This window comes from Primulina tabacum, chromosome 6 (assembly GCF_025594145.1).
Source record: "Primulina tabacum isolate GXHZ01 chromosome 6, ASM2559414v2, whole genome shotgun sequence".
Lineage (NCBI taxonomy): Eukaryota > Viridiplantae > Streptophyta > Magnoliopsida > Lamiales > Gesneriaceae > Primulina > Primulina tabacum.
In genome coordinates, this window is record NC_134555.1 from 40,724,203 (window position 1) to 40,748,032 (window position 23,830).

The following is a 23,830-nucleotide window of genomic DNA, read 5'->3' on the forward strand; positions in this document are numbered from 1 at the left end:
TGACCAAATAAAAGTTATAAATTTTATATTTTTTATTGAAGCCAGGCCTTTTATTAATTTGGATGATTTTATGCTGCAAATGTGGATCGTACTCCTTGTGTCTATCTATCTATCTACTATGCTCGGACCTTAAGATATATTTCAGATTTGTGTGAAATTATTAATTATATAGTGACACTCGGAGGAGAGCTACGAATTATATACATGGACTCGCAAGTAAAATTCCAATATGAAAATTAGATTATTAACAGATTGCTTAGGCAATACTTTTCCCTTGAGCTAGTTTTTGTGTTTGAGTTAGATCAAAGTCTCAGTCTTTAAATAGTATCGGAGCTCAGGTCAATAGTTATGTGTTGGACTGCCATATTGGTGACATGTTAATGTAATGTCTTGTAAATTTCACGATCCACTTTTTCATTTTTGGGCGTGTAGATGTGTGTTAAGTGTTCCATATCAGCTGCATTAAATCTTTAGGATTTGTATATATGAACTTGGACAATCATCCATATTGAGCTAGTTTTTGGGGTTGACTTAGATTCAAGTCTCAATCTTAACATACCATTATGTTTTGGACTATCATATGTTTCACTCGATAATGTTTTGTAAACTTCACGTTCCAGTTGTTTGTTCTTGGACGTGTGCGGAGTGTGTTAGATGTCTCACATCGACTAGATTAAGTCTTCGAGTGTTGTATTTATGGACTTAGACAACCCTCCTTTCTTGAACTAACTTTTGAGATTGAGTTAGGTTCAAATATCAATCTTAACATATTATGAGAGCTTATGTCTACCCAGGGCCGATCCTAATAATATTTGGGCCTGAGTCTAACTTTTAAAAACAGGCATCCGGATCATAATGTGTGTTAATATTTTTTTAGTTCATATCAATTTTTCAAATTAAATCAACACGTCAAAGACAATATGAAAAACTAAATAAATAAAAATATCAAACATGTCCAAAATGATCACTAAAAAACAACATGCCTAACAGTTTTAGAGCTAAAAATACTAATCAAGTCTGTATAATCAAGTTGTTCATTAATTTCTTTCTCAATCGATAACATAGCCAATACATTCAATCTTTCTTATGATATGGTTGATCGGAGAAAAGTTTTGATGAGCTTTAATACAGAGACAGACAAATAGCTCGTACGAAGAAAGAGAACTTGTCATACGTGGGGCGAAACAAAAAACATGAGCAAACAGAGACAACATAGTCTGATAAAGACTCGTGACCAAACTTTCGAGAAAAACTGCGTTGAATTAAAACAGAAAATACACTACACATTGAAAGCCGGATAAGTATTACAACCACCAAAATTTCACTCAAAAGCGTAGATTATAGATACCACATAAAGCCCCGAAGAAAGTAAAAAACTACAATAAAAAATTAGAAGCTCGAACAAAGCAAATACGAGAAAATAGACTTACAGCTCCTCACAAGTCTTTCAATCAAACCTAGAGTTGACGCAACGACTGGAGTCAATTAGGGCTTGTCTGCAGATGAATATTGGGGAAGATATGAGGAATAAATCGATAACATGCTAAGCAAGTTTCATTTAATAAATACTTGGTTTTGGGCTATCTAGTAACTAGTATTATATATAATAATTTTTTAAAAAAATTTGGGCCCCAAAAAAGAAATGGACCTGAGTCATTGGACTCATTTGGCTCTTAATAAGCACGGCCCTGTGTCTACCCCTGTAATTGATATTAAATTTGTTATCATTCAAGTACAAGATTTGCAGATAAGCATGCATGCAATACATGTTGAGGATGTGTGTCTAATTCTCCCGGTATTATTTTTCTTATCTTTTCTTAATATAAAGAATAGCTTAAACTACGTGTCCAATTTATATATGCTAGCCCTGATCAAGCACACGAGTTGTGTGTGAAGTAAATTTATATGTAATAATTATATATTTTGATATTTTCAAACATTAATATGAAACAAAAATATTTTTTATGTAATAGGAAGAAATTAAAATTAATTTTAAAGATGTTGAATTATTTAAAATATAATTTGAAAAACAATCGTCTATCTTTTTCCTTAAAATAGGATTGAAAGTTTTAGGGGAAAAAAGGGTTGCAAGCTAGAGGGTTGATTGGTTCAATGTTTTGATTTGGATCAATTTGATTCGATTTTTGGGACTCGTTTAAATTTTATTTCTTGAACAGAAACATTTAAAAAAATTACAAAAAAAATCAATATAAGTATATGAAATTGTAGAAAATCAAAAATAATAAAGATGAAATTAGGGGTGTAATCCACTCCGGAAAAAAAATTGAACTACTTGAGATTGAGTTCGATTAGACTCAAGTAATTATTTTCGAGCTCGACTCGATAATGAATCGAGTTACTCGAGCTCGAAAAACACGATTTCAAATTTTTTTAAGATGATTTTTAAATTTTATATATATATATATATATATCAATTATATCTGCGTCAGCTATTCGAATTCGACTCAAATCGACCTCGAGTCGACTCGTTTTCACCGCGAGATGAAATGAAACGGAAAACAGCATGAAAAGTTTAAATTTACTGCCCTAACCCCTAATACAAGTGTGGAATTACCAAATTGGCCTGCTCTTCTTCTTCCGTGTTCAATTTAGGGTTTTGCAATTGTTTTACTGCCCCCGTCCCCACTCTTCCCTGCTCTGTACTTCAATCTCGAAAACACAAGTTCTTACAGATCGCAAAGGTGATTCATGAAACACCATTTTCTTCTTAATTTTCCATTCAGTTCGGAATGTGAGTTATGGACGTGATTTTTTTCCTTTTTTTGCTGGTTTTCGGGGTTCTTTTTCTGGAATTTTTTATGGGTATAATATTTTCAGCATGTGTTCGTGGAATGATTGTGGCTTTGGTATTAATCTTTTCTTGATTCTTGATTTTGTGCGAATCTGTAGCGTTTTATTGAATTTTGCGACTTTGAATCTGTACTTCTATGGGCTTGTTCTTCATGTATTCGGTTTTCAGGTTTTTAAGTAAGTCCGTGTTATCTTTAGTTGGTTTAACGTTTGCCGGAAGAAACATCTTAAACTTCATTGTACGGAACTTGAATTTGAATTTTTAGACTTGCTCGGTTAAAGTGCCATGTATATTGCTATTTTTTCTAAGATTTAAGGTTTAATCTAAATCTTACCTCTGGTATATGAGTAGAAAATCAAAATGGTCTTGCTTTTCTTTTATTAAATAGCATTTTAAAGGCAAAGTTTTAAGTGATTGTGGTTAGAATCTTGTGGAATACTGTTTTGCCTTGTGTTTTTTGCGTAACTGCGACATTAGGGATAGAAATAGCTCCAGTTTTCTTTTGCATTTGAATGCAGATGAATGTGGAGAAACTAATGAAGATGGCTGGTTCAGTCAGGACCGGCGGGAAGGGTACTGTGAGAAGGTATTGTCTTTTTGTTGTTTGCAATTGAGATATTTTTGGCTGCGATGAGTGAGTCTGAGATTTTTATTTTTAGTGTAACATGAAGTCAGAATTTGAGTGTCTGTTACTTTCATATGTTTCTCTCCTTAATGTTATTATATAGTTACCCTCAAATGCAGGAAGAAGAAGGCTGTTCACAAGACAACCACAACAGATGACAAAAGGCTTCAAAGCACCTTGAAAAGAATAGGGGTGAATGCCATACCTGGAATCGAAGAAGTCAACATTTTCAAGGAGGATGTGGTTATCCAGTTCCTTAACCCAAAAGGTACCATAATATATGTTACAAGAATTTTCATTTTGTTCCACGCACTTTCTTCACCTTTTACTTATTGCCATTGATTGTTTCTTTTCTTTTGTTTTCAGTTCAAGCTTCTGTTGCTGCAAACACTTGGGTTGTCAGTGGAACTCCTCAGACCAAGAGTATGATTTCTTTTCTCGACTCAAATTCTTCTCCAATAGCTGTTATATCGAATGATGTTTTTTTCTTTCAATGGTGTTTTTTTCTTCCTTTAGTTTAATTTGTTATTGCTCTATGATACCTATGAATTTTCTTTATATGGGATGCATGTGATATATTATTAATTAGGGATGACAGTGGTTGCCCTTGTCTCCAATTCTCCATTGTTTTTGGGCACCTAGTACTGGACATCTATTTCCTGTATATGGTTATAGTTAGGAGGGAACCTTTTTTACTTGATCGCTATCCCTTTATGCTGTTGTTCATCATTTAAGTTTATAATGTTGTTTCTTGATTTGTTCCAGATTTGCAAGACATTCTTCCTCAAATTATTCACCAATTAGGTAAGCTTTGTATATACATATTCCTGATATATATTATATGTAATTCGGCTGGCTCCAAGGATTTTACTCAACGAGAATTAATTTCCGTACCTGCAGGTCCAGATAACTTGGAGAATTTGAAGAAATTAGCAGAACAGTTCAAAAAACAAGCTCCCACTTCTGGCACCGGAGCACCAGAAGACGATGGTGATGAGGTGCCAGATCTTGTTGAAGGTGAGACGTTTGAAGCAGCTGCCGAGGAAGGCCATAATCACGCTTCTTAGAGTTCCCTTTTTCGTTTTTGTTTTCTTTGAAATATGTTATGTTGCTTTATTCAATACCTATTCGGACAATTGAAGATTGGTTCTTGATGCTTTTAAAAATTAGTGGCTTAATGTTTTCACAAAGTTCTCTATTCGATACTCGCTTCTTGAGATGTCTTTTTTCCTGAAATGCCCAAGGATATCGAAACATATGTAATACGGGAAATTCAATGAAATGATTTAGATTTTGTAGCAAATGCAGATGTTTTTGTTGAATGAAAATATTTAAATTGCAACGGACTCCACTGCAAGTTCACTTGGAGTGAAAGTCTGTTCTGTCGACGTTGACCTGTACCTCGTCTCGACATTTTCTCCGACTAGGTCTGTGTATGAGCCAAGTTGGCTTGAGCAAAACCTTAATGCTCAGGCAAAAACTTGTGTGAGACGGTCTCACGTGTCGTATTTTGTGAGAAAGATCTCTTATTTGGGTCATCTATTATAAAATATTACTTTTTATGCTAAGAGTATTACTTTTTATTGTGAATATCGGTAGGATTGACTCGTCTCACAGATAAAGATTCGTTAGACCGTCTCACAAGAGAACTAGTTAAACAAATTAAATCCTTGGAACTCTAACTCGATCAAGTAGAGATACTTGATGATATCGGATAACTTGAGTTTGACAAGTTCGATTTTTTCGAGCATTAATCTAACCCGAAAATAAATGCCCACCCCTAGTGACAAGTATATGTGTGCCCGCACGCTGATAGACAAGTTTCTTCCTCTTCAACTCTGCTCAAAATTAATTACACCAAAATAATATCAATCTGCCGGTCATCTTCGGGAAGTTGCAATAATTGAAACCGTCCAGAAGTTTTTGAACAATTATTTCTGTAATAATAAATATATATGAACTACCTAAGTAAAAAAAATAAATACTGAATGATAAAATAAATGGTCGTTAAAGAATTGAAATTAATGTAATATTAGAAAAAAATCTTCCCTTTGTTATTTTACAGGTTCGTAGATGATGTAGGGATATTATTTTCATTGGATATTTTAAGTTGACTTTTCGTGAGAACAAGTTTCATAATAAGTTCAATCAAATCTAATAATATGGTAAAAATTTATGAGTATATCTCTTGTGAGATGGTTTCACGAATCTTTATCTGTGAGATGAATCAATCCTACCGATATTCACAATAAAAAATAATATTCTTAGCATAATAAGTAATACTTTCTCATGAATGACTCAAATAAGAGATATGTCTCACAAAATACGACCAGTGAGATCGTCTCACACAAATTGTTACCAAAAGTTATTTTGTAAAATACTGCTATCGTTTTAAAATTAGAAGCCAATTTTTTAACTTTACCATTTCTTTACGTTTTTTTTTTAAAAAAAAAAAAGCTTTTCCCCTTTTTACAACAAATTGAGGTCTATGGCTATACCAATTTTTATTAGGGTCTACTTGGTTCGTTATCTAGAAGAATATCAATGTTCACTATGCTAAAATATATCGATACATGGTAATAACAAACAAAATTATGGGATTCAAAAACTTGTAACCAATTATATTTAAATAGCCGTCGATGCGAATTAGATCTGTCGGGTTGACTCAACTCACCAACCAAATTTTAACTGATAATCTCTAATCGTATTTAATTCTTATCTTGCAATATTTGTTCTGACAATATCTAATTTTTGTCTCTCAATCGTATCGGAAACTAAATCTTGAAGATTTTTTGTGGCCAAGAAAATGTCAAAACAGGACTAAGTCTCTTGATATTTTAATCCATTTGGGATAATAATTTATGTAATATTGGAGACTCCCAAAAATGACTGCAACTCTGTATTATTTAGCAACTCTGGGTTTCTTAAAAGAATGTGGAAACTTGAAACCTCATAAAGAAGACCAAGCAAATCATTTTTCAACCTCACTTTAACCAACAAAAGCTCTTTTTTAATTGATGGGACGTTAAAAAAACGCAAAAGACTTGGTATACATTTGGATTTGGTGATGAAATTTAAATGTTATGTGAATTTTTAAAAGGGATAGCTAATTTCAGATACGGTGTTGAGGAGTTAAAGTTATTATATCAGAAGAGCGATCGAAATATGATATCCATGCTAAATATTATGTGAATTTTTTAAAGAGGTAGCTAATTTTATAGACGTGTTGGAGAGTTAAGTTGTTTATGTCAGGAGAACGATTGTAACATGATGTGTGTGTTATTATATGGTTTAAAATATTTAAATTATATCATTACCATAAATTATAGCATTCGCGCTCGAGTCTAACAAACGAAATGACATTGTCTATTCTATTATCTTTATAATTTTAATAAAGTTAAATTCATTTTAGTACGTTGGTAAATTATTATTTTTTATTTCGAAAAATACTATTTAACCACGCAAGTTCATATTCATGGTTTCTCTTCCAATCATATTTAATCATACTAGCTATTTCAATTTAAAATTTTGATAACTTTTATTTCAAATTTTTTTTAAACCATAATTATTTCATTATTTTTTTCCACGACCTCGTATATCGCTTGTGTCACAACCCGCCATTTTATAGCCCATCCGGGTTGTAGTCCGGATGGAACTTTTGTTTTTTATTTTTTATATTGAAATCTTGGCACAAGCTTGTGTTTATTCAGGTTAAATCAAATAGAAAAAAAAAACAGAAAGTAGAAAAGTTAAAAAAAAAAGGTTGTATTTAGCTTAGATAACTTAAATAGAAAAGAAAGACAGAGCTCAATAAAATTAAGATTTTAGTCTAAAAATTCTAATTGTTTCAAAATTAATCGGTAAATATTATTTTATAATTTTTTTAAAAAAATTAATCCGAGACTTCTGGTTCGGTCGACCTACCCCTGCGAGCACTGCTTGCAGGGGTCGATCCAACGGCTCGGATTTTTTCGAGCCAATTTTTTTTTTTTTTACAGGGAGGTGGGCTCGGATCACTCATGTGGAATGATCCGGACCGTTCATTGCCCGAGCAGGCACTGGTTGAAACAAACCGAGACTTCTGGTAGATTTTGACACGATATGCGCAGAAGAAAAATGGCTTAAATAACAAGTGTTTGTGTGGGGCCTCAAATTATTCCAAAATTATATAAAGGTGTTTCGAAGTGTTAGGACTTAGGAATTAGGTTGTTTTTTTTATTATTATTTTTTTCGAAAAAAAAGAAGAAGAGAGAATAATTAGGTTGTCAGTTCAGTGGTGTTGTAGCAAAAAATTTGTGTGAGACGATCTCACGGGTCGTATTTTGTAAGACGGATATCTTATTTGGGTCATCCAAGAAAAAATATTATTTTTTATGCTAAGAGTATTACTTTTTATTGTGAATATCGGTATGATTGACCCGTCTCACAAATAAAGATTCGTGAGACCGTCTCACAAGAGATTTACTCAAAGTTATATTATTTTTATTTCTTTGTTGGACTCTCTCAACTAATTTAGAAACACAAAAAATTAAGTGAAATCGTCTCATGCGTCAATTTTATGAGACTGATTTTTAATCTGATTCATTTCATTAAAAAAATAGTATTCTATTTATATCAAAATATTACTTTTCATAATAGATATTGTTTAGCTCGATTGATTTAACGACTATTTTACAAGATACTTTCTTATTTCTCCGTTACAATTAAATTTAAATTATTTCTCGATTTATATTTGTCATTCTTACACAATGATCATGAAATTTTTCTATAACATTACAATTTTATCGGATATCCCTAAAAAGTAAAATTGAGTTACATTTCAAATCTCATAGTTTAAATTTTATGTAGACTATGAATAAAATGAGCTCCAATATCATCCACCATCTGTCCGTGTTCGAAACACAACTCGACAAAATGATACTTAATTATTGTACTTGTTGATAATTGAACCCCTGATTAAGAAGGGATAAAAATACTGAATTTTCGATATATCAATATTATTATACCGAAAAAATATCGAATTTGTTAAATTTTCGGTATATCGAAGGTTTCTGTACATTATGGTAATTATAACGAATTTAAACAATAAATTTATAAAAATTTTAAAATATAAATTTTTTTTGGTATAAAACAGTATATAACAATACCTACCAAAATTTTGGTATAATTAGTTTGCTAGTTATATCTACCAGTAATTTTCGATACAATATATGATATGAAATTTTCGATACGATACAGTAGTGAGTATCGAACAATTGTGTCAAAAAGCACTTGGTTAAATTTGGGATATTTTATTAATTTGGATAGCAAATGCTTACATATTACTGTTGACATTTTAACAATTGTGTCAAAGAGCACTTCGGTATATCGAAGGTTTCTGTACGGTATGGTTATTATATTGAATTTTTCGGTATTGTGACGGTATGAAATTTGAAAATTTCGATATTTATCGGAATAACAAAATACCGAAATAATATATAAAAATATACAAAATTTAAACAATAAATTTATAAAAATTTTAAAATATAAGATTTTTGGTATAAAATGGTATATACTAATATCGTACCAAAAATTTTGGTATAACTAGTATGCTAGTTATATGTACTGTAATTTTCGATACGACATATGATATATGGAATTTTCAATACGATATAGTAGGATATCGAACAATTGTGTCAAAGAGCACTTGGTCAAGTTTGGGATATTTTATTAAATTGGATAGCAAATGCTAATGAGTTGAACATGTAACATATCACTGTTTACATTTTAATCTTGCTTTTTGGACATTTGTATGTCTAGGGTTTAGTTCGAAAGAGCTAGACACGTCAATATCCCTTTTTATTCAATACAAAAACAAATATATATCTTTATTTTAAAAATATTAAACTTGAAATTACCGACGGACACAAACTCCTACTAATGTCCAAATTTTTTTTATAGCAAATTTTATTCTGTAATTTTTTAAATAATTTTTTATCATTATTTTAAATAAGGGTTATCTTTCGGATAATAAAATTCATTGATCTATCACATTGTGTAAACAAATCGAATCGAACTAAATATAAAGAAAATATTAAAGTTTGAATTCGGCTTGAATTAGATATATTCGAAAATATTAAAATTTCGAGTTTCGAATCGAGTTCGAACAAAAAATATACTTAATTCAATTTGAATTCAAACCTTAAATTCGTACTAATTTTTTTTTTCGATTGGATTCATTAAAAAAAAAAAAAATGTCGACCCATAAAAAAATAGACAGATGAAGAAGCTAACCATATAAAAAAAATTGGCCATAAAAAAATTTTTGTTTCGTTTTAAAAAAATTGGCAAATAAAAACAAGTTAGCCCCCTGTTGACCTCTTGACAAATCTCATTTTGCAAGTCCGATTCGAAATTTGAATAGTTTAGAAATTTTGTTTGAGGTTGAGATTGACTTGAAAGATTTAAACATATTTTTAAATTTTTGAAACCTGTTGATTGAAAATAAATACTTGAAAAAATCAAATTATATTTATTAAAAATATTAAAGATCGAGAACATTCGATTAAATAATTATATTTTTGGCCCTTCAATTGATAAAAATCAGATATTACTCTAACCTGACTTTTTTTATACAGTTATTTTCCTTGTAGTGTTAAAATGACAATATATATATATATATAAAAGTTATATGTGTAACCATGTCAACAATGAACAATGGATCAAAATAATTATATTTTTTGTTCTTCAATTGATCAAAATCACGCCAACTTGATTTTTTTTATATAGGTATCTTGTGAGACGGTTTCACGAATCTTTATCTGTGAGACGGGTCAACCCTACCGATATTCACAATAAAAAGTAATATTTTTAGCATAAAAAGTAATATTTTGCACAAAATACGATCCGTGAGACTGTCTCACACAAGATTTTGTTTTTATACTTTTATTTTTTCGTTGGAGTGTTTATATGGCAATATATATAAACTATAACCATGTCAACAATAAATGACGTTGTAAATGCACGTCGGTGAAATACATTTTTATATAAAATAACAAGTTATTGTATGATCTAATTTTTACCAATCAAAGTATCAAAAATGATATCAACTGAGCCTTTTTTTTTAATATATTTTGCTTTTTTTTCCCCTTCAAATTTATATGTAGTTTTTGGAAATCTATATTTACTATTCGATTTATTTATTTATTTAATTTGAGAGACTGAACCTCATTGTTTTATTTTAACGAATTGATGCATTTTAACGACAAGAAATTTAAAAAATAGTAAATAAAAAAATATGAATAAGGATCGCAACACGCGCCGCGCCAATGGTCCCAACTCCTAAACTATCCACACGTTTTTTCCGTTTTTAATATTTTTTAGTTTTAAATTTTACTTTCACCAAAAAAAAAAATTATTAAATCTCTCCACATAAATAAATACACTAATCTCCTTTTTTTTTTAAAAAAAAAAAAGAAAAAAGTACTAACAAGTGGGTACCTTTTATACACACTTATCGAATCGGATCAATTGAAAAAAAAAAAATAAAATTGATTGGATTTAATTTAGTTTACCAATTTCGACATCATATCGAAATTTATAATTGTCAATTGTACTTTTAAACTTGAAAAAAAATAAGCAAAAATTTGTGTGAGACGATCTCACGGGTCGTATTTTATGAGACGAATCTCTTATTTGAATCTTCCATGAAAAAGTATTACTTTTTATGCTAAGAGTATAACTTTTTATTGTGAATATCGGTAGGGTTGACCCGTCTCACAGATAAAAGATTCGTGAGACCGTGTCACAAGAGATCTATTCAAAAAAATATACTTAATCTTTTGAATACTTTGTTTGATAAATAATTTACCTTAATTCCAATTTGGATCCAATCAAGTTCAATCTGATTCAACTTGGTTTTGGTTTCGGATTAAAAGTAACACTTTCGATCGAGTTCGATCTTGTATTTGGATTGGTTCGATCTCATTATTCCACAATAAAAAACCGAGTTAATCGCTCAAGTAACATGCCTAACATATAGATTGTGTCCATGTTTTTTTTTTTTGTTTAATATTTTTCAAAGATCAAATCGTTTTACCTAAAAAAAATTAGAAATTATATTAAAATTAGTTTTCTTGATGATTTTAATGAGATTTTCTCATGGTTACTTCGAATATTTATTATTTTTAATCTTTATTTTCGTTTATACTGTATTTTTATTTTAAAATTAGGGACGATAAATCTTTATTTTTAAAATCAGAACCACGAACAAAAAACTCATTTTCATGTTATATTTATACTTATCGCAAGAAAAAATGTATAAAACCATAATTTATAAGTGCCTTAAAAGAAAATAAAATGACAGATATTATTATCTATTTTATTTGATGAGATTATTTTTGAAAGTTCATTTAAAAAAATTAAAAATAACTGCTTAATATTTTATTTTACAACAAATAATATATGTATTATATTCATTTTAATTTTTTATTTTTTAATAATATATTCTATTTTATTAAAAGGGAGGAAATGATAGTAACCACCTGGGGAACACCAACTTTTTATTCCAATTTTACACATATATGATACTAATATTACACTTTTGTGTTTTGTTTTTGTTTTTAATTTCAACACACTTTTATTTTTATTTTTTTATTTCAACAATTTAAATATTAATTTAGTCCCTCCATAATTTGTTAAATTTCACTTTAATATATCGATAATGATAAAAAATGCTGCAAAATAACTGGTAACAAAGAAACAACTCAAGCAAATAAAAGGCACATGTAGGCGCGTTTGTCGCTGCACAAATGTCGATATGGATTCTCACTTTATTCTTTCTTTTAACTTGCACACGCAGTGATACAAATTTAGTAACCAAACAAACAAATAAAATAAATTATAATACCTCTATTCTATTTTAAACTTAAAAAAAAAATCCTCATTTTCTTTCAAGAAAAATATCATTTCATTTTTTCTAATAAAATTATATTTAAGCCTTAATTGTTCTTTGGGAAAAAAATTAAGACTCAATTTTGACTATAAAAAATATCAAAATTGCAAATAGACAAACATACCGAACAAATATTATAATTTTTCCGTCTCGTAAATATATGTAATTCGTTTATACATTATATAATGATAATATATCTGTACATGTAAACAGGTGCATAGGCAGACATTTTTTTGATTCTGGACTGGGTGATTCGATAAACGACGGTGACACGAACGATATATAAACTATTGAAGATGCGTCATGCGGTTTTTCATTTAATGTAACTAATCGATTATTGAATAAGTTCTTGCATTAAACTCTATTTTAATATAGAAAAAAATAGAATCTGTCAAGAACTTTTCTTCCATCTTATTTCGGAGAAGTGTTTTAAGAAGTTTTATGGTTGAGAATGATCGTTCTGTTGTTATATTAGAAATAAGAAACATTAAAATGAGATGAATCAATATGTCAATTAAGTGATAATGATATACATTTTAGAATTTGAAGATGCTTCATCCACCATGTGCTCAAGCACGATAATCACATAGTTGTTGTCACGTCCCGAGCCCGGGTCCGCGCCTGCGTGACTGCACAATGAGCCTCCTATAGCAACTACTTCGTATTCGTCCTCACTTTACGAAAATGATTAAATCAAGTTTCTATAGAAGTCCATTGTAAGCCCATTATAAACTCATTTTAAATATTTAATTTTTAAGATGTGGGACAAAGGTATCACAATCACCCCTCATTCAGAACGCGATGTTCTCGTTGCGGCCTGACCACTGAATCCACAAGCGCCGAGAATCTAGAGGTGGCTCCTACAGGTTCAAGAGGTGGCTCCTACAGGTTCAAGAGGTGGCTCCCGTCATATAGCACTTTGCCCCGCATGTTTAAGAGGTGGTTCTCATGAACGTAGCACTTTGCCCCGCATATCACTTATTTCCCGGTGTTCTTTGCTGGTGACCGGCTCTGATACCATTCTGTTATGCCACGAGTCAGGGCCCGCGCCTACGTGACTGCACAATGGGCCCTTATAGCAACTACTTCGTATTCGTCTTCGTTTTACGAAAATGATTAACCCATGTTGCTATAGAAGTCCATTGTAAGCACATTATAAACTCATTTTAAATCTTTAATTTTTAAGATGTGGAATAAGGGTATCACAATACATATTTATCATACTCCAAATCGACTCAAAATGAGAACTCCAATGTGTTTTTTCATCTTGCTACGAAGTAACAACCTGATTAAGGTCAGTACCTTCATATGATCAATGGCAGTACATTTCTCGCGAATACCAATAGCTATCATATTTGCAATTTCAATATTTTGGCATATTACAACTTATTTTGAGTTTTGGAGAAGCCTTGATAAGATTACAAATAGATTTCAATTTTGAAACAAGTATCCAAATATGACTCTTATTTTCAGCAGCCGTTACCAACACCAATTGAATCATATGTGCAAAACAATGTACATAATATGCTTGAAGATAATCCCTAAGAAAAAAGATATTGCAATCCGTTCCATGAGCCACACATATGGCTAGCTCCACATTATCATTGATCCCAAATATCTTTTATATGCAACTTATGTCGTCAATCACATTACATATTTTAAGTGTTATCGCAGTGGTGTCAGCAACACGTAGAAAGTCAAATAAACGCTCTATTAAGAACCCTTCACGATCAACAAATCTCGACACAATAACCATCTGCTCTTTTCTAATATGGCTTTAGCCTCATCAACCAAAAGACAGAGTTTTGCAGCTCCAACCTCCTCACATATTTTCTTCTCACTCTCTCGATGAGAATATGCGAAATATCTTTTTGAATGTCTGGTGATATATATTTGCATTTTTTGGTTTTTTTTTTAATAAGACAATGTTATTAATGTTAACATTCAAGTTTTATAATCTCTATAATATTACCTTGATTTTTGAAAGATCAAGATTCATCGCATCCTTCTAATGCACGTCCTTGCAAACAAAGTACGAATGTTTTCAATTTTTGTTATAAGTCTCAATCAGTTCTTTTTCACTTATTCTAATATTTATGCATCCATCACATAGATGTGTCACTTACATTCATCAAAACTCATAAATTTCACAATATTGTTATGTAGCGAAGTGTGATTCTCGTTTATCAAGACTGCAAAAGTTAGCAGAATAATAGGTTCAACCAACATTTTAATGATCCAAGTGGCATAAAAGTTAAATCTTTCTGAAAATCTTTTTTGACATCTTTACAACTATTAAATGAATCGACAACATACTCATTAGTCTCTTTATTGATAGCATCAATACATAATAACAAGACGAAAAAGAAACGTGAGGTTTGTAATTTACCAAGAACCACCCCAGAATGACAGACTGGACAAATATGTGGTTCTCTGAGCCACCGCAAGCCTTCGTCAAGGTCAAATCCTCTCCCGCGCAAGCCCTTCCCAACTCCAAGCCCCTTCCTTCCAACAGTGCCGCTATCGTAATAAGAGAAATTTGATTCTTCTTGGTGGAAAATGCTTTCTAGTGAGTTGGGTTACTAAATATAATTATTTTGCGAGTATATATAAACACTCAACGCGTGCATAATGATATTCGTATGAATAAATTTTATACTAGTTTAATCGCGAGAGCAGGCACGAGTATGTAAAATAACCCTTGTCTATGTTGGCTTAGTAATTATACTAATGGTACTTTGTCTATTAATCAAAAGTCATCTACGATAAAAGCCTTCAATAGTTAGTGATTTAATGTAAAATTAGGGATTGAGTTAGGCAGCAGTACAAGTAGGCCAGTAGCACATCCTTTTCCCTTGACCAGATACATGCATTCACTCACACGCAGACACGCTTTTAAAATTTAGTTTTCCATCATATAATATTTAAATAAATCCAATATATATATCAAGGGGGATGATTATCCAGGCCTATATATACAAATCCCAAAAATTCTATCCAACCGATATGAGATAATTAACCATATATTTAACTATTATTTATCTATTATCCAGAGAAAAAAATTACCTAATTGCCTCTGTGCTTCAATATTCACCTGATGATTGGTGGCCGCCATGATAATACTTAGATGGAAAATAACGTATGAGTGGTTGTATTAAAAATTTGTAAAAATTTGTGTGAGACGGTTTCACGGGTCGTATTTTATGAGATATGAGTATCTTATTTGGGTCATCCATGATAATGTATTACTTGTTATGCTAAGAGTATTACTTTTTATTGTGAATATCGGTAGGGTTGATCCGTCTCACAGATACACATTCGTGAGACCGTCTCACAAGAGACCTACTCTTAAAAATTATAAGTGATGATATCGAAAATTTTAATCTTTTAAATCATATGTTTGATTGTCATCTAACATAGATAATGATAATTATTGTTCGAAAACAAAACTGAGAGTGGCTATAAACCAAAATTTCCTTAGCCACTTGTAAGAAATTATACGAGTTCTCCGAAAGTTCCAAAAACTAAACGCATCTCGATTTGGATATGTGTCATCCTTTCGATGATACCCAAAAGATTATCGGAAGGAATCATGTCTCGATAACTTGGGTGGAAATCTCAACGATGGGGAAAAAATATTATTTTCGGTTATGAATGTTCACACATTTCTTAATTTTGGGTAATGTTACAAGTTAATTCGTGGTTCTGGTGCAATAATTAGTGTTTTCTATTCAATTTTTTAGTTATTTTTCATTGAAAATTGACATCACCTCATAAAATGATGACATGACATAAAAAATGACGTGTCATAAAAACTGCTAATGTGGGCATAAATTCCTAACGTGTCCAATGTTACATCAGCAACTCAAGTGGAGAAATACTAAAACTTAAAAATATACAAATTAGTATACTGAAACTGTGAAGTAATCGATAACCATGTAAATTACGAGACAAAAAATCTATATATCTCTTACCGAATCAAATTATTTAGTTTTATGTGAAATATGTCTGGTTATATTAAAATGATAATTAGTAGATATTTTATGAGACAATATCGGTAAAATAGATCAATTTTATTTATACTAGTATTTAACCCGTGCGATGCACGTTAAAAATTAATTATTATAAAAAAATGAATATATATTTAAATTACAAAAAAATAATATAATTATAAAAAAACTAAAAATCGCTAATTTTGAATAACTTTCTTAAATACAATGTATGTCAATTAAATTTTTTGACTGATAATCACTATCATATATCAAATTTTTAGATTATGTTAGCCTAAGATAATGACATGGTGCTTATCATGTTTAGTATATCGATGTCGACCACCAACCTAAATATATATTTAATTCTTTAATTTCCGAGAAGTTATATATATATATATAATTTTTTAACATGTGATAAATAAATATTTTAAAATCAAATTCATTAAAATTAATGAGAAATACATTTTTCAAAATTCAAAATCCTCATTCAAAAATACTTTTGTGAAATGTTACGTGTTCGACACATTTAAAAGATAACAACAATTGTTGTTTCATCAGTATCTTATCCAAATAGATTGTCCACAAAATCTCTTCATAATATACACAACAACCTATTATTCCTAAAGAAAAGTGAAATATGTGATTGTAAGTAAGTTATGTATAAACCAGAAAAGTTATTTTATCAACATTTACTATGTGTATTCTAAAACGATGCCAATAATTTTTATAAGGTATCCTCTAATAAGATGCTTCCTTTAGAATTGGTTTAATCATTTCTATTATGCGACATTTTATACTACCATGTATCCATAAATTTTTTAATATAGGAAAAAATTATCATATAGTAAATACGTAATAATTAAAATTTTGTACAATATGAGAATGATATTTTTCACTTCTCGATCAGGAAAAGACAGATTCAAAACTTAATGTCTCATTGTTTTGTTGTTTCCATATGTAGGTAGTTCATAACAAACAAATCTAAGTTTAAACGTGTATTGCATCTTGGAAGAATTCAACTCGCGTATGATCCTAAAAAGAGGAGTCGTTTCAGAATTCAATTTTGAAGTATATAAATTTAGTAAGATAAATATAATAAAATTGGTTTCCAATATAATATGCAACACTGCATTATTTATAATTTAAAATTCAAATAAGTCGGTCCAATAGACAAAAATTTACATAAGATGCTTTTAACAGAATTATACCATGCATTAACTATTTCAAATTATGAAAATCTCTTTGCATGTATTGAGTGTCAAATATTTCAGATTATTGAGGGTAATAAACATGTTTGTTGATGATGATTTAATGTCTATTTGAAACCCTCTTGAATCTATCTTTTAATTTATTGGGCTCTCTTATTTGAATTTTAAGAAGATCAAGAGATACAATATACATATACATATAATTTTGTCATCCCCATCCCCATCTCCGAATTCCACCCCCACCCCTATCCCCGCCCCAATCCCCATTTTTTCGGGTTCGGGAAACTTCGAGGATCAACTTCCCATCCATGTCCCCATCCGCGTTTCAAAAATATTAATATTGCAAGACGATAAAGAATTCGGAGATTTTCTCAAATCAAAACTTATTATTATCTATTATTATTAGAGATAATATTAATATTAATATCATTATTAATATTTAAAAAATACTATTATTATTATATTATCAATATTAATAATACTATTATTTTATTATTGATATTATTTTTGGGGCGGGTTAGGAGATCCCCATCCCCGTTTCGGGTTTTTACCGCGGGGCCATCCCTAAAAACTAATATATATTAACTTTTTCAAATTAAAATAATCTCGAAATAAATAACGTGCATTTTGGTTAAACATTTATGATTATTAAGTGGTAATTTAATGTTCATTGAAAACTTTATTTAAGTGATAATTTTTAATACTCAACTAATTATTTTAAGAAAAAATAAATAAACTAATTAAATGTTTTATTTTTTTTTTAATAAGTAATTTTGACGAGAACTTTTCTATTTTGACAAAAACTCTACTTTTATATATATATAGATTTAAAAAATTAAAAATATTTTTTCATATATATCTAAAATAAAAAAGTCCGTGTCACACATGATAATAAACCACATCATACAGCTGGTTCGATCCAACAACCGGCTGCCGACCCCCAACTGTGGCATTTCCCATTGGCTTTTTTATGGGGACCCCACCACCCTTCACCACTCTCCACTTATATTAATTATATATATATTTATTTATATTTTTTTATAATAAATACAGAAAATACAAATAAAGGATAACACCACCGCAATTATTAAATATAAGAGAGAGAATACAAGAAATGGGTCCTTTCTTCTTCAACTTGTCTTCTTCACCTCTTCTTTCTTCATATAAATTCAACCCAAATATCCCGATTCCAGACTTGTTCTTCCTCTTTCTTTTTTACGCATAGAAGATAGGTATACGGATACCCAACACACACATCTAGGTGTGTTAATGTAAAGATACACGCATAGGTGAGCTTGATTCTGGTGTTTTATCTACTTTTTTTCTGTGAAAAAAATGCCAGCTTGGTGGGATAAAATATCCGGGAGGAGCAAGGATTCAGAAACCAGGCCTGAGATTTCGTCTTCAGAGGGTTCATCACTGAAAAATTTGAAGAAGAAGGGGAAAGAAAATGGAAACAACAGAGACAGTAAAGCCCGGAGCTTTGACGAGTTTCTTGTGTTGAAACAATCGACAAATTCTCCGAGAAGTAGTCGGGAATTCTCCCCTGTAGGAGGAGGGTGTTCGGGGTTTTCGGGTTTTGATTCGGCTTCATCTTTGGAGAGGGGGCACCCTTTGCCTAGGCCTTTGGAATCACCGTCAGAGCATCCGGGCCATGGTGTCGGCTTGGGGCACGGGTCGGGCTCTGCTTCCAGTGTTAGTTCATCTGGGTCGTCTGATGATCCGGCTCATCTTGCTGATATGGCTGGTTTAAGGTTTGTTGGATTTTCAGCTGAAGATTTTAGATTTTATTCTTGTTTCTTGACGAATGAAATCTTACTCTTGGATAAGTTTAATTGTTGGATCTAAATCGATTCTTGGATTTTTGGCATCGAGATTGAAAATTTTGGTTCGTTTTGTTCGCGGGTCAATCTTTTCTTGATTCGTTTTATAGTTTATTGGATTTCTTTTTAATTTGGAAGTTTGTAAAATGTTTAATTCAATCAGTCTTAGGGTTTTTTTTATTGTGTTTCTCTGATTTTGTGTCCATCCATCCTATACTTGAGCCGTTGACTTATTGTGAAGAGTAAAACTAGAAACTCCAAGAATCAAATATCACAACAGTATTATCCCTATCAGAGTGGTAAATTTGTGCCAATAAATTACACCATTATCTGTTTACGGTTCGGTTGTGTCTCAATTAATTCCTGTTTATCTTGCAGAGGGAGTGGGGAGAACAAAGTGCTAAGCCCATTGTCACGGAGCCCAGGTCGAGGATCGCGGTGTACCAACGCTGTCACATCGCCTCTTCATGCTCGAATTAATGGTATTAACTTGGACACGACAAATGGTAGACTAGAAGATGTAAAAGGCGAGTGCCACAGGTTACCTCTTCCACCTGGTAGTGCTCCTGTTAGCCCTTCTGCGTTACCTACTCCCCCAAGAAGTCCCGGGATCCCCGAAAGCTCGGGTAGTAGTTCGTCAAAATGGAGGAAAGGGAGGCTTCTTGGAAGAGGCACTTTTGGTCATGTTTACCTCGGGTTTAATAGGTAACAGAGATTCTAATATCGTTAGCATATGCACGAATTTGGGAAAAAATGGTCATTTATTACTATATTTTATAGGTTTCATTATGTACACCTTTTGGCCTATTTGTATTATCTTGTATTGTGTAATTTTGCAGTGAGAATGGGCAAATGTGCGCGATAAAAGAAGTTAGGGTCGTTTCAGATGATCAATCATCAAAAGAGAGCCTCAGGCAACTGAATCAGGTACTATAGAATATTTTTTTACTTTCGTGCATATAATTCAAAGGCTTTTAACTGATTGTTTTCTTTATGGCATATTTGATTATTACAACAGGAGATAACCTTGCTTAGTCAGCTTTCCCATCCAAACGTCGTTCAGTACTATGGAAGTGATCTGGTGAGAGTCAAATATTATTTTATTATTCAATCTAATATTGACATTCAGCCTCATACACCTTGTAACAATGTGCCTTTGTTCTTCCAGAACGAAGAAAGGTTATCCGTTTATTTGGAGTATGTTTCGGGTGGTTCGATCCACAAATTATTGCAAGAATATGGAGCTTTTGGGGAACCTGTTATTCAAAATTACACCAGGCAGATTCTCTCTGGCCTTTCTTACTTACATGGAAAAAATACAGTTCACTAGGTGATGCCCGATGCCCTCCCCTGGTGCTAAAGATTATTTGTTTTGCATGAAATATTGTTTGGGTGTTTCATTTTTCTTTTTCTCTTTTTTTCTTTTTCCAATTCGGTTTCTTCTCTGCAGGGATATAAAAGGCGCAAATATTTTAGTGGATCCCAATGGTGAAATTAAGCTCGCCGATTTTGGCATGGCAAAACATGTATGTATCTTCTTTCACGTTGTCATTGTGTACTTGTCTGTCAGATGAATTTAGACACATTATGATCAATGATTTTTTCCGAAGTAAATAGTTATCTAAACATAGAACATTACATGAACACAAACTGATTTCTTGAACTAGTAAAAAATGTTACAATGGTGATCGGAGTAATATTTTGGCCGATTCTTTTTTTCAGATCAATGGATAATCTGAATAAAATCTTGGTATTTACTTTCGTCTTACACTCAAATGCAGATAACTGCCTGTTCGTCGATGTTATCCTTCAAAGGCAGCCCTTACTGGATGGCCCCTGAGGTCTCTCTCTTTCTATATATATATATGTTTTATTCTGTGTGCTATTTTTTTAAGGAAGCATATGCTATTGCCTCTCAGGTTGTGATGAATACAAATGGTTACAGCCTTCCAGTGGACATTTGGAGCTTAGGATGTACGGTTCTTGAAATGGCAACATCAAAACCACCCTGGAGCCAATATGAAGGGGTTCGTATTTTAGATTCACGCCATTGATTCCAAAGATTGACTTGTAGCATTGAAAGTACTGGAGTTAATAGTGTTCTGATTTTATTATCTGACAGGTAGCTGCTATATTCAAGATTGGAAATAGTAGAGATGCTCCAGAGATTCCCGATCACTTATCTCCCGATCTGAAAGGTTTTATAAGGCTATGTTTGCAGCGTGAACCATCTGCGAGGCCTACTGCATCTCAACTACTCTGTCACCCTTTTGTTAAAAACCAAACTCCACAAAGAGCAACCAATGCCAATATAACCCGAGAAGCATTTCCTCGTGCCTTTGATGGAAGCCGCTACTCCGGTATTTCCTTTTTGTCGACTTCATTGCTTCTAGTAAAGGTAGTTAGAAACCGGTACAAATTTCATGGTTTTTTTATTAACTCTTTTTCTTACAGACGGCCCAAGAACTTCAGTCCAGCAGAAACAACAATTCTTTGGACAGAGACGACACATTGAGATTCGCAGTCCCGAGAACCTTGATAAGTCCGAGGTACTCAATTTAAATCTTGAACTATTTGCTATTTATATATGCATATCCATCCAGTATCGGGAAAGAAGGGCGACATGTTACTGGATTTGTTCTTCACTGTGCATGTTACTGAATTACTCTAGTCTTGAATTGTTTCTATTTGTTATTTCTTCAGGGATAATGCACGAACCATAACATCATTGCCTGTCTCCCCCAGCTCTAGCCCGTTACGACGAGATGCGCCTGCGTATAGGAACGCATTCCTTTCTCCACCACACCCCTCTTATACTGTTGGTCAAAACAATCATAATTATAGTGAACACTCTGTTTTTCCGTTCAGACAACCCAACTCGAGAAGCACCCTTGATCCATTTCTCGAAGTCCCTCAATTTAGAGCTATAACCTCATCAAGATCCCCTGCAAGAACCATGCCGTAGAATTTTAAAATGTTACGAAGAATCCTTTTACCTGGAAAACTCATTTCCACATGTGGTCGTCGATGCACGTGAGAGCTGCTTTGTGGCCTTGAAAAATCCGGCAGGACAGGTTACGGTTTCGTCTTATTTTGTAATCACCGGATTTCTTGATGCTCCTCTGTAAATAGAATATAGATTTACTGTTGTCTGCTGTTTGAATGTAGATCATATTTTAATTAATCATAAAAATTATTTACTTTCTCATCCGTGGATTGAAGCATGTAGTCTTTTGTGTTCGATCGAGTCATTAACCCTGAAGTTAGGCCTCCTAATAAATGGATAACTCCGCACCATGAAAATTTTCAAAGAACAAAATCCTCTGCTCCCCTAACTGATACATTTCCTACTACTACACATACACAAACATATAAGCTACAATTCCTCAATTTTTTATTTTGTAGTTTAGCAAGTATAAATCTGTCTGTTACTATCGTTAAGCCTCGTCACCCTAGACCGACAAGTTGGTCTGACCAAATTACTGTAACAAACCTTATAAATCGAGCTAATCACGACAAGTTGATTAGAGTACAATTTTTTTCTATATGTTTTTTGAAAAGATTGTACAATAATACAACGCGTACGTTAAACGTTAAAGTAGTTATTGTGTATGATAATACATGATTTTTTTTTTTTATCATTTTCCAAAGTCTCCAATATCCTATTGTGATTATGGTAATTGTTGGTTTAGGTTGTGTTTGAGATGAATGGATTTGATCCGGCAATAATTTCAAACTTTGTTAGGTGTTGTTTACAGCGTCAATGTGTAGGAAGTTGATAAGAAATGGATTTGTGATTCACCAGTTAAATTTCATCAAAATAATTTTAAATGATTAAATCCACGTCTCAATTAACATAAAATAAACATATATTCGGATTGTGTTAGGATTAATAAATTTTAAATCCATAGAATCCAAATTTATTCAATTGTATTTTTACAGTTTTACAGCCGATGGCTAAAGTAAAGTCTAGCTATGAATAGAGCCACTAATCCTTATTGCCGATGACTATTTATGGTGTAATGGTAATTCCCTTCTCCATATTATTCCAATGTGGGACGACCTCACTTTCCCTCATATTCCAAACCCAATCTTGCTTTAATATTTGTTTATTTTGAAAGTAATCCGAAAGCAAATTAATATTTTAGTAGGTTCCAGTTTTTCTAATAATTTTGAGTTTTATTTTCCAAGACGAAGCAAAAGCCAATTTCCAACAATATCTTATCAAAATAACGACTAGGGCTCGTCAGGATTGATGCAAGACATAAAGTACTCAAATCAAGCCGAACCTATGCATCGAATAATTTTTTTGATAGAAATTATGATATTTGATATCAAGCTTGATCGACATTCTACGATTAATATGCTCGGATCTCTTTTGCCTAGAAATGCATGGGACTCGAAAGTATAGCCCATACTCGAAACAACTAAATAATAA

The 23,830-nt window shown here is 31.8% G+C and overlaps 2 protein-coding genes across 2 annotated transcripts; both read left to right on the forward strand.

Moving 5' to 3' along the window:
• Positions 1-2,546: 2,546 nt before the first annotated feature.
• LOC142549552 (nascent polypeptide-associated complex subunit beta-like) lies at positions 2,547-4,654 on the forward strand. Its single transcript, XM_075658544.1, has 6 exons — positions 2,547-2,702; positions 3,331-3,398; positions 3,557-3,705; positions 3,804-3,860; positions 4,203-4,241; positions 4,338-4,654. The coding sequence occupies exons 2-6, from the start codon at positions 3,331-3,333 to the stop codon at positions 4,502-4,504; spliced, it is 480 nt and encodes a 159-aa protein (XP_075514659.1). The 5' UTR covers positions 2,547-2,702; the 3' UTR covers positions 4,505-4,654.
• A 14,007-nt stretch (positions 4,655-18,661) lies between these two features.
• Positions 18,662-22,600, forward strand: LOC142549553 (mitogen-activated protein kinase kinase kinase 3-like). The gene is given in 12 exon segments (XM_075658545.1): positions 18,662-19,323; positions 19,771-20,097; positions 20,232-20,319; positions 20,411-20,473; positions 20,561-20,718; positions 20,840-20,918; positions 21,174-21,233; positions 21,312-21,419; positions 21,515-21,745; positions 21,747-21,752; positions 21,847-21,941; positions 22,096-22,600. Coding segments are annotated over 12 exon segments (1,896 nt in total). The 5' UTR covers positions 18,662-18,904; the 3' UTR covers positions 22,358-22,600.
• The last annotated feature ends 1,230 nt before the right edge of the window (positions 22,601-23,830 follow it).